The following is a 13,261-nucleotide window of genomic DNA, read 5'->3' on the forward strand; positions in this document are numbered from 1 at the left end:
CTCGCTGCTCCGTCGGTCCCCGTTGAGAGCCAACACGACTCCATGCTGCTGGAGGCCCGGGCCGTATTGCCGGGCCCGTTGGAGGGAAGGGAGGTATGGGAGAACCAGAACCAGGACTACGCGGGTTTTCTAAAGGGACTCTGGAGCTCTAAAACACTACCGCTTTTGTCCACAGGGACCGCCAAAATCAACACAAAATGAAAGTTCCTTGTAGCTTTAAGCAAACAAAATATACCTTAAACTAGGTCTAATAACCACTAGGTTACTGGGGATGTGCCGATTTATTGGCAGAAGACGATATTCGCTTTGTTGACAGCCATCGGCCTATCGGCAAATAAGATGACTTTCAGGGTTGGCAGTGGCCGATGTTTATCAGTTGTGTTGCATCAATTTTGCGCCGGCTAAATGTTGTGTTGGTTATTTGCAGCCTGTGTTGGACAACAGGAACCAGCTGCTGATTCAGAGAAGAAGCCGCTGGCTGGACAAGACGGCGGGTGAATGTGGTTTGTTTACAAATGAAAGTGAAAGAAAAAGTCGTCCATGTGGGAGTATTACACTGTCTCAGAGAACGATCAGCGACAAGAACGTTGTTATGTTCAATGAAAAATGAATCAGTAAAACAGCGAGGCCTGAGGCTGCACCAGCAGAGCGGAGCTGTCCATCCGCTCCCCAGCGGCGTTCTGCCGCTACTAGTCCACTAGTTAATCGATCCCGGATGGTGTCGTTCTCTCGGACGGATAAATAGAAAATTAAATGAAAAATGCTAAAATGGGTCGTCAAATATAGGCTGCCGTTGATATATGGGCGGCCCGCCCAAGTAAAGTCTATGTGTGAGAAACACTAAGCACTTTACATTTACACTACACTTAATTTATGTTTCACAAAACAAATATTTTTGTTGGGCTATGTAAGTACTGAAACATTCTTCTCATTGAGTAGGTAATTGTAGGCTATAGTAACTGAAAAGGCTTTTGCATAATGACAATAAATGATCATTGAATCCTTGATATGGATGGATGGATGAATTCATTAGAATGACCAGGACAAATTTGTCAGGTCCATTTTTACACAATAACCCCCTACTATTTTCCAGGGACAATGCACATTGATCAACATCACTGCAAATGTGCCGGTGTTCGCCAAGAGTCTAATTGGTCACATGTTGAATTAGCCATTAAAACAATAATAAATAATATGACCAAATATCACAAAGGGTGCTGCAACACACAGGAGGCTAAATGTACAGCTGTCTCCACTATCAATATAGTTTGTGTTGCTAGTGAATAGTGGTATGTATGAAGCATGTTAATGCATGCACTTGAGTGAGTATTGAATCATAAAACCACTATCTATAGACAAGACACAACCTCCTCTTTCTGTCACTTTCCTCTGAGTCAGGCGGCAAACATACCTTCACTGGAGGCTGAATAATCTGCTCCTCCTGGATCTGCTTGCGGAAGACGGGATCAAAGAGGAGAGGGGTGGCACAGTAGTGGACCAGCCTGGACGACTGCTTCAGAGTCTCCAAATCAGTCCCCTGTTGAGACATCCAGGTTATGATGAGATGATGACACTGGAGAGGGTGAACTTTGAGAGAAGTGGGAAGACTAGAAAAAAGTTTGGACTCAAAAATGATGTCTTAAGGACCGTATATCGTAGCTCATCGTAGTCAAGACTTGGCAGTTTTCAGGGGCAGATGGATACTAAAGTGGATTAAGTACATGAGGCTTGACGTTCATGCAGTCAGATCACATCTAATATTTAATTTAGTTCATCCAGTGGCATGAAAATCCACCTAAAACCAATTGCCAGTGGAGATGGCTGGGGCCCTGTTGGACCCGGGTCAGGCTCTTGGATGTGCTTGAGTTAGAGTGCTCTGTGGGTGTCTGTTGAAATATCAAATTCATAAATTTTAAGCCACCATGTAACCTCTCTTGAGATGTCACTGTGGAAGAGAGAAACCTTTTTAATTAGCCCCGATATTCCCCACTTTGGAACAAGCCAATACTAAATGATTTCCCCGAGGAATGAACTGATTGTGAACCCTTAAAGCCATAAAGTAGTGAGAGGCACCACTCCCCTAGGTTTTGTCAAGTCCAATTAGCTCCAATATTAGATAATATTAGGCTATTTTCACCGTACAGGAATGTAATACTTCTTTCTGACTCACTGGTCAGATCCAATTTGCTGTTAGATTGTTCACATTATGTTTTTTCAATGTGTCCAATATCTAACAACATTTTGACCTTTCTGAACAAACCCATGAGCAAAAGTACGATACCACACCAGATGTCAATACCTTTGATGATCATGCATGAGTCTGTACTTCATAATCACATATGGTGCTGTCATGTACAGTAACTATAGAGGCTCATACCTGGCTTAACCCATCAAAAACATTTTAGTGTTTAGCATTGGAATGAACCTCTGTAAAGTCAGTTGTGTGAACACAGGCTGGGCTTATCTAGGGTGACATCTGGTTGAGTCCTTTCTCAACACTGTCAAACCATACATTGTTTGAAAGCACACAACAAAAAGCCTTTTTCTGAGATTCTGTGTAAACTAGGGCTGTCAAAGTTAACGCAATAATAATACGTTAACGCAAATTTGTTTTAACGCCACCAATTTCTTTAACGCATTAACGCAACGTGCGATTTTTCAGTTGTAGTGGGCTCAGTTTTAAAGCTAGAGTGAAGATACTGGTATCATATAAAACTAGATGACCTGAGGAATCCATTGATACCAATTAGTAAATTTTGGCAAGGAAAAACTGTCATGTCCATTTTCAAAGAGGTCCCTTGACCTCTGACCTCCAGATCAGTGAATGTAAATGGGTTCTTTGGGTACCAACGAGTCTCCCCTTTACAGACATGCCCACTTTATGATCATCACATGCAGTTTGGGGCAAGTCATAGTCAAGTCAGCACACTGACACGCTGACAGCTGTTGTTGCCTGTTGGGCTGCAATTTGCCATGTTATGATTTCAGCATATTGTTTTATGCTAAATGCAGTACCTGTGAGGATTTCTTGACAATATCTGTCATTGTTTTGTGTTGGTAATTGATTTACAATAATACAAACAGTATATACATGCATTTGCATAAAGCAGCATATTTGCCCACTCCCATGTTGATAAGAGGATTAAACTCTTGACCCTTTAAGGTACATTTTGAACAGATAAAAAATGTGTGATTAATTTGCGATTCATTGTGATTAACTGTGAACAATCACATCATCTGATGTCTTGATAGTGAACACCAAAGTGTTATACTTTCAGAAGAAGAGTTTTCATGACTATTAATCATAAAGGATCAAGAACAGTAACAGTGTGCGAACAGTTAATTAACAGTACTTAAAGGTTTTCTCGCAATGAAGAAACTACAAATTACAATCACTGTCCGTCTGCTGAACACTTCCAGAACTGCTGTGTCCACCTTCCCTCATGAAAAGTGATAGAATAAAGTTGAACAACCTCAAATTATAATTGTACCCGAGTCAGAAACACAAATCAGAAAACAAGATATTAATGTGATCTGATCTGTTCACGCTGCCTCTAAAAAGAAACATTTACTCTGTATATGAGGAATGAAGAGCAGATGTTGTCCACTTCTCCCTACGGTGTCAGCATATCCTTCAATTATTACAGTGCTGTATTAAAGGTGCAGTGTGCAGGATTTGGCAGCATCTAGCGTTGACTTGCCAACTGAAATGATGAGAAAATGTGAAAATGCAAATGTCCCTCAATAGGGCCAGTGTTTGTCCATTCTGGGCTACTGTAGAAACATGGCGGCTGGCTCCATGAAGAGGACCTGCTCCCTCTGAAGATATAAACGGCTCATTCTGAGGTAACGAAAACACAACGATTCTTATTTTCAGGTGATTATACACTAAAGAAAACATACTTATTAATATTATATTCCATTTCTACCAATAGATTCTGCTAAATGCTATACACTGTTCCTTTAAAGGTTCTCTATATGATATCATGAGCATTAGTATGGCATCAAACAACTATTGTCTATGTAAAGATATAGAGGAATAATGTCTACCTGAGCAGAGAATGAAGTCGCTCTGCCTCTGTGTGATTTAGTCAGAGCTCCTCTGTGCTTTGTTGACATAGCCAGGCAGTGTGTCTTATAGTGCATGTTCGTGCATGTGAGTGGCTGCCGCTCTGCACTGCGCTCATACGTCGGTTACAGCTTATAATGCCGTCCCCTCATGTAGACACTGTTAGCTCTGTCAGCACCGTTGTGTACGCTTTCACTTTGGGCTGTCTGCTCACGGCCTTCAAACCAGCCAACATGGCGGCAACATGGAAATCTTTTATCTCTCATATTCTGAAAATAGTTTACCGAAATGTTTCTGAAAACTTTTGAGGAGAGATATAAGCCATGCAGTGGCTGACTCTGCCTTCATTTTAGATTGACAACGGTTAGTTTCAAACGTTCTCAGGAGTTTCCAGAGGCAGCGAGCCGCGCTGGACGGCCTTGATTTGCATGGAGTAGCCTAGCACTCAACTTTCGGCAAATGAGGAGCGGCAAACGTGACGGTCCGTCTCTCGAAACGCAACACTGCACTACCAGAATGCATTGCACAGCTGCTTAAATAGACAATGAATGGGAAAAGTGGAAATGACGGATCCTGTGGGCACGTACCATTAGCGCTGTTAGCACCGTTAGCTGCGGGCCGCCTGCTCAGCTTTCGCCATGTTGAGAGCCGTGTGGAGGCAATAGATATGTTCTGAATTTAGCACATCTGACTTACAAACATTTTGTTATATCTACATGAGGCTCTCAGAACTGTGACGTGGGCTACTTACGGAGATGGGCATGTTGGACTGTGCGGACCTCTGCTGCCAAGTCACAAACAGGTTCTCTATCTTCATCTGTTTCTCCAGTTCTGTCAGCACAAAGACAAAACCATTACCCTTCCTGTCCAGTGTGGAGCTTGATGGGCTCATTGGACAAAAATGATATAATTATTATTATTATTATTATTAGTAGCAGTAGTAGTAGTAGTAGTATTAACCTCTCCGCTCAGCAGCTTTGATCTCCAAGAGCTGGCCGCCATGTCGGGCCACCACATCCCCCTCCATCAAGGGTCGGATGGTGCACACGTCCCTCAGAGCCTCGTCAAAGGGAAGCAGCTCAGAGGGGAAGTGGAGCGGAGCAAGACTTCGGCCAGAGCTACCCAGCCTGCCCTGCTCTTTACTGGGCAAAGGAGGAACTGCGCTACGCAGCAACGCATCAGGCTCCATGGAGGGGCTCAGGAATGGGTTGGGATCCTGGAAGAGACAGATGGGACATCAATTGAATGTTTTGACAATGAATGCAGAACAAAAAGACAGCAAAGACAGACTAAAGAAGCATCAGAAGCAGAGAGGATTGGTACTTTCAAATAATAATGCTCACTGTTAGAGTGAAAGCATCATCCAACAAGTCTCATAAGGAATATTTAAGTTAATGACATCTTCATCCCACTGAAAACTTACAGTAGGGGGAATTAATGTCTGCATGGTCAGCTTCAACACTCGGATGCTGGAATAGATTCACTGTTGATGGGTATTATTATTATTATTGGATACATCCACTCCCAGAGCGTTGTTGGTGTGCCCTGGTTGCTGTTGAGAGGAACTTTTGGGCGAGTTAGTTCAGCGGAGCAGCTCAGGGCCCAGATGCCCCAGTGTGGCAGAGCTGGCTGCACCATGCCTACAGGCTGGAGGCTCTAACTGGGCACTGGTGCTCCCTCTGCTTCTCATCAGGACCATGACAGATGAAGCTCTGTTCAGGCAAATTTTCTGCTGCTCTGACTCTGCCTTCTGTCCGGACTCATTAGTAATGCAGCGATGAAGAGCGGGGCCATCGGAGGGAAAGGAAAAGTTTGGTTCTTTCTATTCTTTGAGCTTGTTTTGTAATTGCCCGTAGGGGGAAGGCTAAAAGGGCATTTGGTGTCGTCTTTGCTGTAAAATGCTGCTCTAATAAATCTCTACTGCAGCCTGGTCCACACAACAACGAAGGAACAACACTGAACATGACATTTTTCTGTAGTTTTTAACCTTTCTTAATATAAACTTGTTGCAGTCTTTGTGTCAATGTCACCGTGGCCAGATTGACCTGCAGAGGGGCCTGGGGCCAAAATGAGCTGCTGTGCCCTATTAACCCATCCACCCACTCTGTGCATCCTCCATGCTATTCCTAAGCTGGAACAGTAGCTGGCCAAAGGTTTCTTGTGTGGAGATTTGATTAAACACAGATTCCTTCAGGAATAAGAATCCCTCGTCCCTTTTGCACTTTGCGCTGCTGCACATACATGAACGACAACAGCAGGTGCACTTGGAGATGCTGAAACAGTTTGTGTGCCTAGACCTCCCACTTGATCATTACATATCAGCTGATATTGCGCACGTTCTCAAATTACTGCCAACCACGTGACACACATTGGGCCTCGTGCAGCAATATTCTCTTAAAATTCTCTCATTTCTTCTCTTAATTTTCTGTTAAGAGCAAAAATAATAGAAGTCAACTCTAAATGCACCAAACGTTCTTAACCATCCAAATCTGCTCTTACCCAGGTGTGCTGAATGATGAAACCCACTGGATCATATATTGGAGGCGCGTGGCCGATTGTTTATTATTAACATAGGTAACGCCCCCTAAACACTGTATACAGTAAGGGCAGTTATTAACATAGGTAACGCCCTCTAAACACTGTATACAGTAAGGGCAGTTATTAACATAGGTAACGCCCCCTAAACACTGTATACAGTAAGGGCAGTTATTAACATAGGTAACACTGTATACAGTAAGGGCAGTTATTAACATAGGTAACACCCCCTAAACACTGTATACAATAAGGGCAGTTATTAACATAGGTAACACTGTATACAGTAAGGGCAGTTAACATAGGTAACGCCCCCTAAACACTGTATACAGTAAGGGCAGTTATTAACGTAGGCAACGCCACCTAAACTAGGGTGACCTTATTTTCAAACCCCCAAACCGGAACACTTAAGTGCACCGCACGTTGATGCATGCGCATTAAATGGCTTTTTTAGAAACAATGTCATGCATCATCGTGTCATATCTTTGGGGTACAACACATGCGCAGTAAAATCTGGTCTGCACTAGCCGAAATTGAGCCTATAGCAACGCACGACTGCAGCTCCAGTTACACCCCACATGTCATACCCTGTAGCTCAAGACAGGCGTCCCGGCCTCTTTCAATAAGCCTGGAGATGAGGGAAACCGGCAGCCCGGTGGCCTTGTATTTGGCATGGTAGTTAAAGGTGTAGAGGGTTGGATTTGGTTGCTTCTAGGGGTGAGGTTGCAGATTGCAAACAACTGAAATTCTCCCGTGTGCCAAGCATGTAGGAGAAATGCAGTGGCTGATGAAAAAATGTAAAAACGCAAATGAACCAAACTAGAGGCAGTGTTTGGTTTGTCCGTTGTGGGATACTGTGGAAGCATGGCGGGCTCCGTGAAGAGGACCCGTTCCGTATCTATATATAACCGGATCATTTTAAGGCAATACAAACACAATGATTCTTATTTTCAGGTGACTATATACGCGCATGCTACACACTGCTCCTTTAAAAATGATGGGAAAAACATTGCTATTTTACATCAACAGCAGTTGTTGAGGGGAGGGGGGGACGGACACACACTCATGAGCTTTCTCTACCCACAGCAACCTTTTAGTCACCCAATTATCAATATATCTTTAGCCTACTGTCACAATCCAAATGTCCCCCCAAAAAAAGTGCCTCATTGCAAAATCTTAATAAGCAAGTGCTCCCATGGTCTTTCACACTGCGTCAGGCTCTCCAGCTTCTGACCAGCGGCTGTGGAAAGGAAAATCAGTGGGCTCGAAGTTGAAAATGGAGTCTTTCTGCACCACTGTCCTCTTCCTCACCAGTAGGAACAGTGAGGTTGATATGACAGCTGACTCCTGAGGAGAGCAGGAGTAGGAGTGTGAAGGAAGACGGGTGGTTAAATATGCTGAGCAAACAGTTTTGTCACTGGAAGCACAATTTAAAAAAAAAGCTACAGACTCTGAAAACTTCCCTATTCAGACCTCTCTATGCCAAAGCTAATCGTAAATAATCCAAGAGGATAAATGGAAACTGACAAGGTCTAAATTGCATTGAGGTAGTTAAGTGTTTCATTTTGAAAAAACAAGGCTGTGTATGTGACAGGGTTGTATTTCCAGGATATGATCAATAGGAAATACAGAGGGGTAAGAATCAAGAAGAATAAAAATGCTTAGTCACATGGCTGAGAAATCTTGTTTTGGTTTGGGTTGCCGAGTCCATCAGTCGCATATTGATCTGCAGCTCCATATTTAATACAGGAGGTCCAGCAGCTTTGCTGAGATACTCAAAAAGAAAAGAAGCCTGAATAAAGCAGCTACAGGGTACAGGAGCATGGGAGAGAAGGTAGCGTTTCTACTGGATGGCAACTGGAACACTGGTTTCACCTGGAATTGATTACATTTTAATTCAAACATTCACTTCAATTTACTAATAACTCGCCATCCAGTTTAAGTTAATAGTTTCAATAAGGGTTGTCGATCCATTCAAATATTTAATCGCAATCGAAATTTGATTGTCCGTGATTAATCACGATTAATCGCAAATTAATCACACATTTTTAATCTGTTCAAAATGTACCTTAAAGGTGATTTTTGAGTATTTAATATTTAAATATTTAAAAGGGACTGTTTGTAACTTCTTACACGTATAAATCATTGCTGGTCGGTGTCCCATGCACTCTCGCTTGTGGCTACGCTGTTCAGACTCAGACTCCAACACAAACTACACGAAAGCACCAAAACCTATTGGTTGTATCTAGTGAAGCTTCACTAGAGACTGTTGCTTTGGTCTCCAGGACCGGAGTCTCTGCTCCTCTGCCTGCCTTCACTCACACACCGCGCTCGTTACTCGCTCAGCTCACTCCACCTCTCACGTGCATGCGCGCACACTCCACACTGCAGAAGAGTTAGTTTAGCTCTGAGAATATCTAGTGAATGTACAGTGGACGTTTGTGTAGAAATAACTGCTGCAGCTCCTCCAGACCAACAGAGGTTTCCCGTGTCTTGTGAAGTGACGGGGCTCCACAGAGAGAAACGTTATCGTCTCCGACCAAAACTAGAGAGTCCCTTAAATAATAATTTTATAAAAAATGTTTTTACCATATTCACCTGTAGTTTCTTGCAAAATGTATGGCATTTAACAATCCATATCTTTAAAGGCCGTTTGAGTTTTTTTTCTCAGACGCCAGAAATCTCCACTTCAGTAGCACTTTCATACATCAGACTTTCCAGTTTCATTCCTATCCATTTTTATGAGGTTTTTAAAGAGGGGTTTGTCCATAAATCACCTCATATGTAGCCTGATTTATGGCTGTTGACAGTATTTTCAGATTTATGGATTTATTTTTGATAAGATAATGCCACATTTGCATATTTAAGCAGAATTTTTCAGAAATCTTGTAATACAAAAAATAATTGTCTAAATGTAAGCAATCAACTTGGGAAGTTTGACCTATTAGTTACATTTTTGACCCTATTCACCAATCATGGTACAAGTAGAAACAACATGAGTGCAGGTACACTAGATCATTCTGAGTGTAGAAACATGATGAATACCATGAGAAGCACATGTCAAACAGGCTGCTAGTACACAGGTAGTGACATCATCACTTGCCACCGGGATTCCTCCCCAGGATACAACAGCTGTATGAAATGTGCCCTGGAACCTGCTACCTTCTGCAACAGTGTGAATCCAGATGTCACCCTTACAGGCTGATTCCACCTGAACTAGCAGCCCACTCTCCTCAGCAGCTCCCAACCCCCCATCGTATGCAGGCACACTGACTGGCAGTTTGAAACAGGAGGCATTACAGAGGCTTTTTAGTGACACATTTAAAAGTGTGTCAGCATGTCTGTAAAAGCAGTCTAATGTGCTGTACATGAGGTAGCGAATGTTGACGGAGGACATTTTGATTTCATCCTAAAAGTCCTGTTAAGATCTGTGTGTCTCATTTTATTTTTCTGTTGACAGAAAAAGTAGTAATGGATGCCTTGAGTTAGAACTTGTAAAAACATTAAAACTTTACTCCTAATCCTGATGTGTTCCAGCGCCTCAAAAAACTTTAAATTCCTTCCATTCTAAAAACTGGAGCAATTTCCACTGCACTTTATTTCAAAGAAAGATACAGCATTAGAAATGTAGCTGATGTAAAGAGAGATTGCCAATTTCTTTTTCTGCTGTCAACGCTTCACCTTAGGAGCTGAGTCAGTGTCTTTACCTGCTTGGAGTCCATTTCGTGGATGGGTGCATCGGAGAAGCAGTAGTGGTGGAAGAGGCCCATCTTCTGGTTGAGCAGGCAGTGAACGACATGAGCCCTCGCATTCTGCCACTTCACGAGGCGGACCAGTTCACGATTCAGAGAGGCGCCCAGGTCCACAGACCAGTTATAGCTGTACAGCGTCACCTAAAGCAGTGAGGGTTACAATATGACACATGACAAGTCAAACACACACATACGATGCTTGCACTTACACAAGTTGTGGCATATAAACACCAGAGCAGTGAAGGCATCACACACATGTATGTATCATGTTATGGTTGCACCTCTCTAGCTTTTAAAAGGTGTAATGTGTAAGATGTAGCTACATGCTCCAATCAAGTAGGGGTCAGCATTTCACCTGTACTACTGCGTCCATATGATCTCAATTTACAGTCCTCGGTAAACAACACTGCTATCTTATAATCTTTACGTATGGCGTCGGCCTATAGTTTACATTAGCCATCTGTATGATTACTGTGCCACTAACCGGGTCTGTGCGCTCCGTGTACGCTTCTTCAACAACTGGTACTTTTGCCGGGAGACAGATCTTCAGTTAGCGGAGCTGTAGACACACAAATTCAGCCAGTGCAAACCCCAGCATCGGGGTCTGATCCAGTGGGACCGCCCCGACTCCCCACCGGATCAGCAAACTTTCTGTTGCTGCCGTTACACAGGTTAGACCCAGCCCCACCAGCCCGCTGTGAATCCCGGCGCTGGGGTTTGAGCTGCTTGAATCCAAGTTACTAAAGCTAACCGCTAACTGAACTCCCGGAGCTGCTGCCCACTTGTCTCCTGGTGGCGGGGGGGACGAAACGAAAACAAAGTGTATAGAACAAAAGACAGCTGCTAGAAGGCACTGCGGTTGCGCTGCCGCCATTTTGGTCTAAAAACGCCAACGAGTCCATAGCCATGAATGTATGAAGATACGTCTGTAAATCAGGGGATGATTTTTTTTTTTAGGTAAATCATCTTCCCAGTACGAACACTTAAATAACCCTCATTTAAATCATTACGTCCTAAAAGTTGTAAAATGAACTAACAGCTGAATCCAGAGATTGGACCCTCTTCTACATCCATGGTCTGTGGTCTACTGGACCCTCTTCTACATCCATGGTCCTTGGTCTATTGGACCTTCTTCTACATCCATGGTCTGTTGTCTATTGGACCCTCTTCTACATACATGGTCATTGGTCTATTGGACCTTCTTCTACATCCATGGTCTGTGGTCTACTGGACCCTCTTCTACATCCATGGTCTGTTGTCTATTGGACTCTCTTCTACATCCATGGTCTGTGGTCTATTGGACCTTCTTCTACATCCATGGTCTGTGGTCTATTGGACCCTCTTCTACATCCATGGTCCTTGGTCTATTGGACCTTCTTCTATATCCATGGTCTGTAGTCTACTGGACCCTCTTCTACATCCATGGTCTGTGGTCTGTTGGACTCCATTTTGGATCCTTGACATGAACAAGTTTGAGATTTCTCTCAAAATCCATTTATGTCCATTGCTCACTTTATATTCCTCTGGGAAGCAAAAAAGTCTAATAATTAAATAAGTGAGTAAGTAAATAGTGTGCATATTCATAATATTGTCATTGTTCAACACAGGACTTTTCGGTAACGACATTAAATATATGACAATAGAAGAGAAATTATTTAGTTTTACTTTTGTACAACATTTTGTAGGCGGACGATTTACTGACGTTCGGTAGTCGCTTTCAGTCCAAAATGGCGGAGGCCTAGCTCTGCTGCTTCAATTCTGGCCAGATCTTACATATTGCACCTTTAAAGCTCAGGTAAGACAAGTTGTCAGAGTGTGAAAACTGTCCCCATTTAATAACTGATTCACACAAAAAAAAATATTATGAATTAGTCAGTGCCATTAACCCCCCCACCCCCTGCTGCTCTGCTTCTGGTGGTCCACAGTTGGAGTCAAAGAAAGAAATCTCATAGACAGATGTGTGTGTCAAAACCTGGACAAATAATGATCTGCATGCCAACAGCAGATGCAGACGTTTTTTGATGAAGCAGCCGTTAAATGGACAAGAGGACCAGGGAGGGACATTTAACACTGTAATTGAGTGGTCAGAGATGTATTCACAGCTGAAACAATCAGGAGCTTTTGTATTTGGAAGAACTCTGTCTTGTTCTCTTGGCCTGAGGGACATTCACATATGCCTATAGTCACCTTTTTGTCCAGGATGCAGATGAAGAGGAACCTCTGGCGGGGAGCCAGTCCTGCTCCGGCCTGGCTCGGACTGAACCAATCGCTCTGCTCCAGAGCCTCGAAGCGCTGGAAGCCCTTATGAGCTGGGCAGAGGAGAGAGAAACATGAATATGAATCACAGCCAGACAGAACGCCGACTCTCTACTGACTGTCAGGACATTCCTTCATCTGTTCTTAACCAAACTGTTGGATTACAGTCAATGGACGGCACCGTACCATGACTTTGCGATCAGCTTTTCACATGTCATTAATTTTCATTGGCACATTAACTGGGGAACTGCTCTGTGGGTCTTTATCAGCCCAGAAGCCAAATGCACTGAATTACTCAGGACTCTGTGAGAGGTCTCCGAGGTTTGGCTAACAAATGAGTGAAAGCTTTACCGATTAGAGCAAACAGTAATGCTGGCGTGGAAATTCCAGCCTTTTGTAGAAGGAAAAATGCGCTGAACATTATCAGTGGGAGAGAAAACACATGGAGAGTGTTTATTCTTTGCATTCCACAATACTGTAACATTTTAAGGATATTGTTCAATTTCCAGTATCTATATACACCGATCAGCCATAACATTAGGACAGCATGGGCACCCTGACCGGTCCCCATACGCAACAAACTGCTCCTCACTGTGTGTTCTGACACCTTTCTATCAGAACCAGCATTAACTTTTTCAGCAGTTTGAGCTCC

General features: G+C 43.2%; 1 protein-coding gene across 7 annotated transcripts in view; it reads right to left on the reverse strand.

The window, feature by feature from the left end:
• The window catches only part of szt2 (SZT2 subunit of KICSTOR complex), a 138,319-nt gene that overhangs the window by 30,031 nt on the left and 95,027 nt on the right, over positions 1 to 13,261 (reverse strand). For all 7 annotated transcript variants that reach the window (XM_037768963.1, XM_037768966.1, XM_037768965.1 and 4 more), the window contains 5 exons: positions 12,541 to 12,662; positions 10,309 to 10,494; positions 5,030 to 5,285; positions 4,821 to 4,900; positions 1,412 to 1,537 (listed from right to left, as the gene is read on the reverse strand). In XM_037768963.1, coding sequence (XP_037624891.1) covers positions 1,412 to 1,537; positions 4,821 to 4,900; positions 5,030 to 5,285; positions 10,309 to 10,494; positions 12,541 to 12,662 — 770 coding nt within the window. The remainder of the gene's footprint in view (positions 1 to 1,411; positions 1,538 to 4,820; positions 4,901 to 5,029; positions 5,286 to 10,308; positions 10,495 to 12,540; positions 12,663 to 13,261) is intronic.

This window comes from Sebastes umbrosus, chromosome 5 (assembly GCF_015220745.1).
Source record: "Sebastes umbrosus isolate fSebUmb1 chromosome 5, fSebUmb1.pri, whole genome shotgun sequence".
Lineage (NCBI taxonomy): Eukaryota > Metazoa > Chordata > Actinopteri > Perciformes > Sebastidae > Sebastes > Sebastes umbrosus.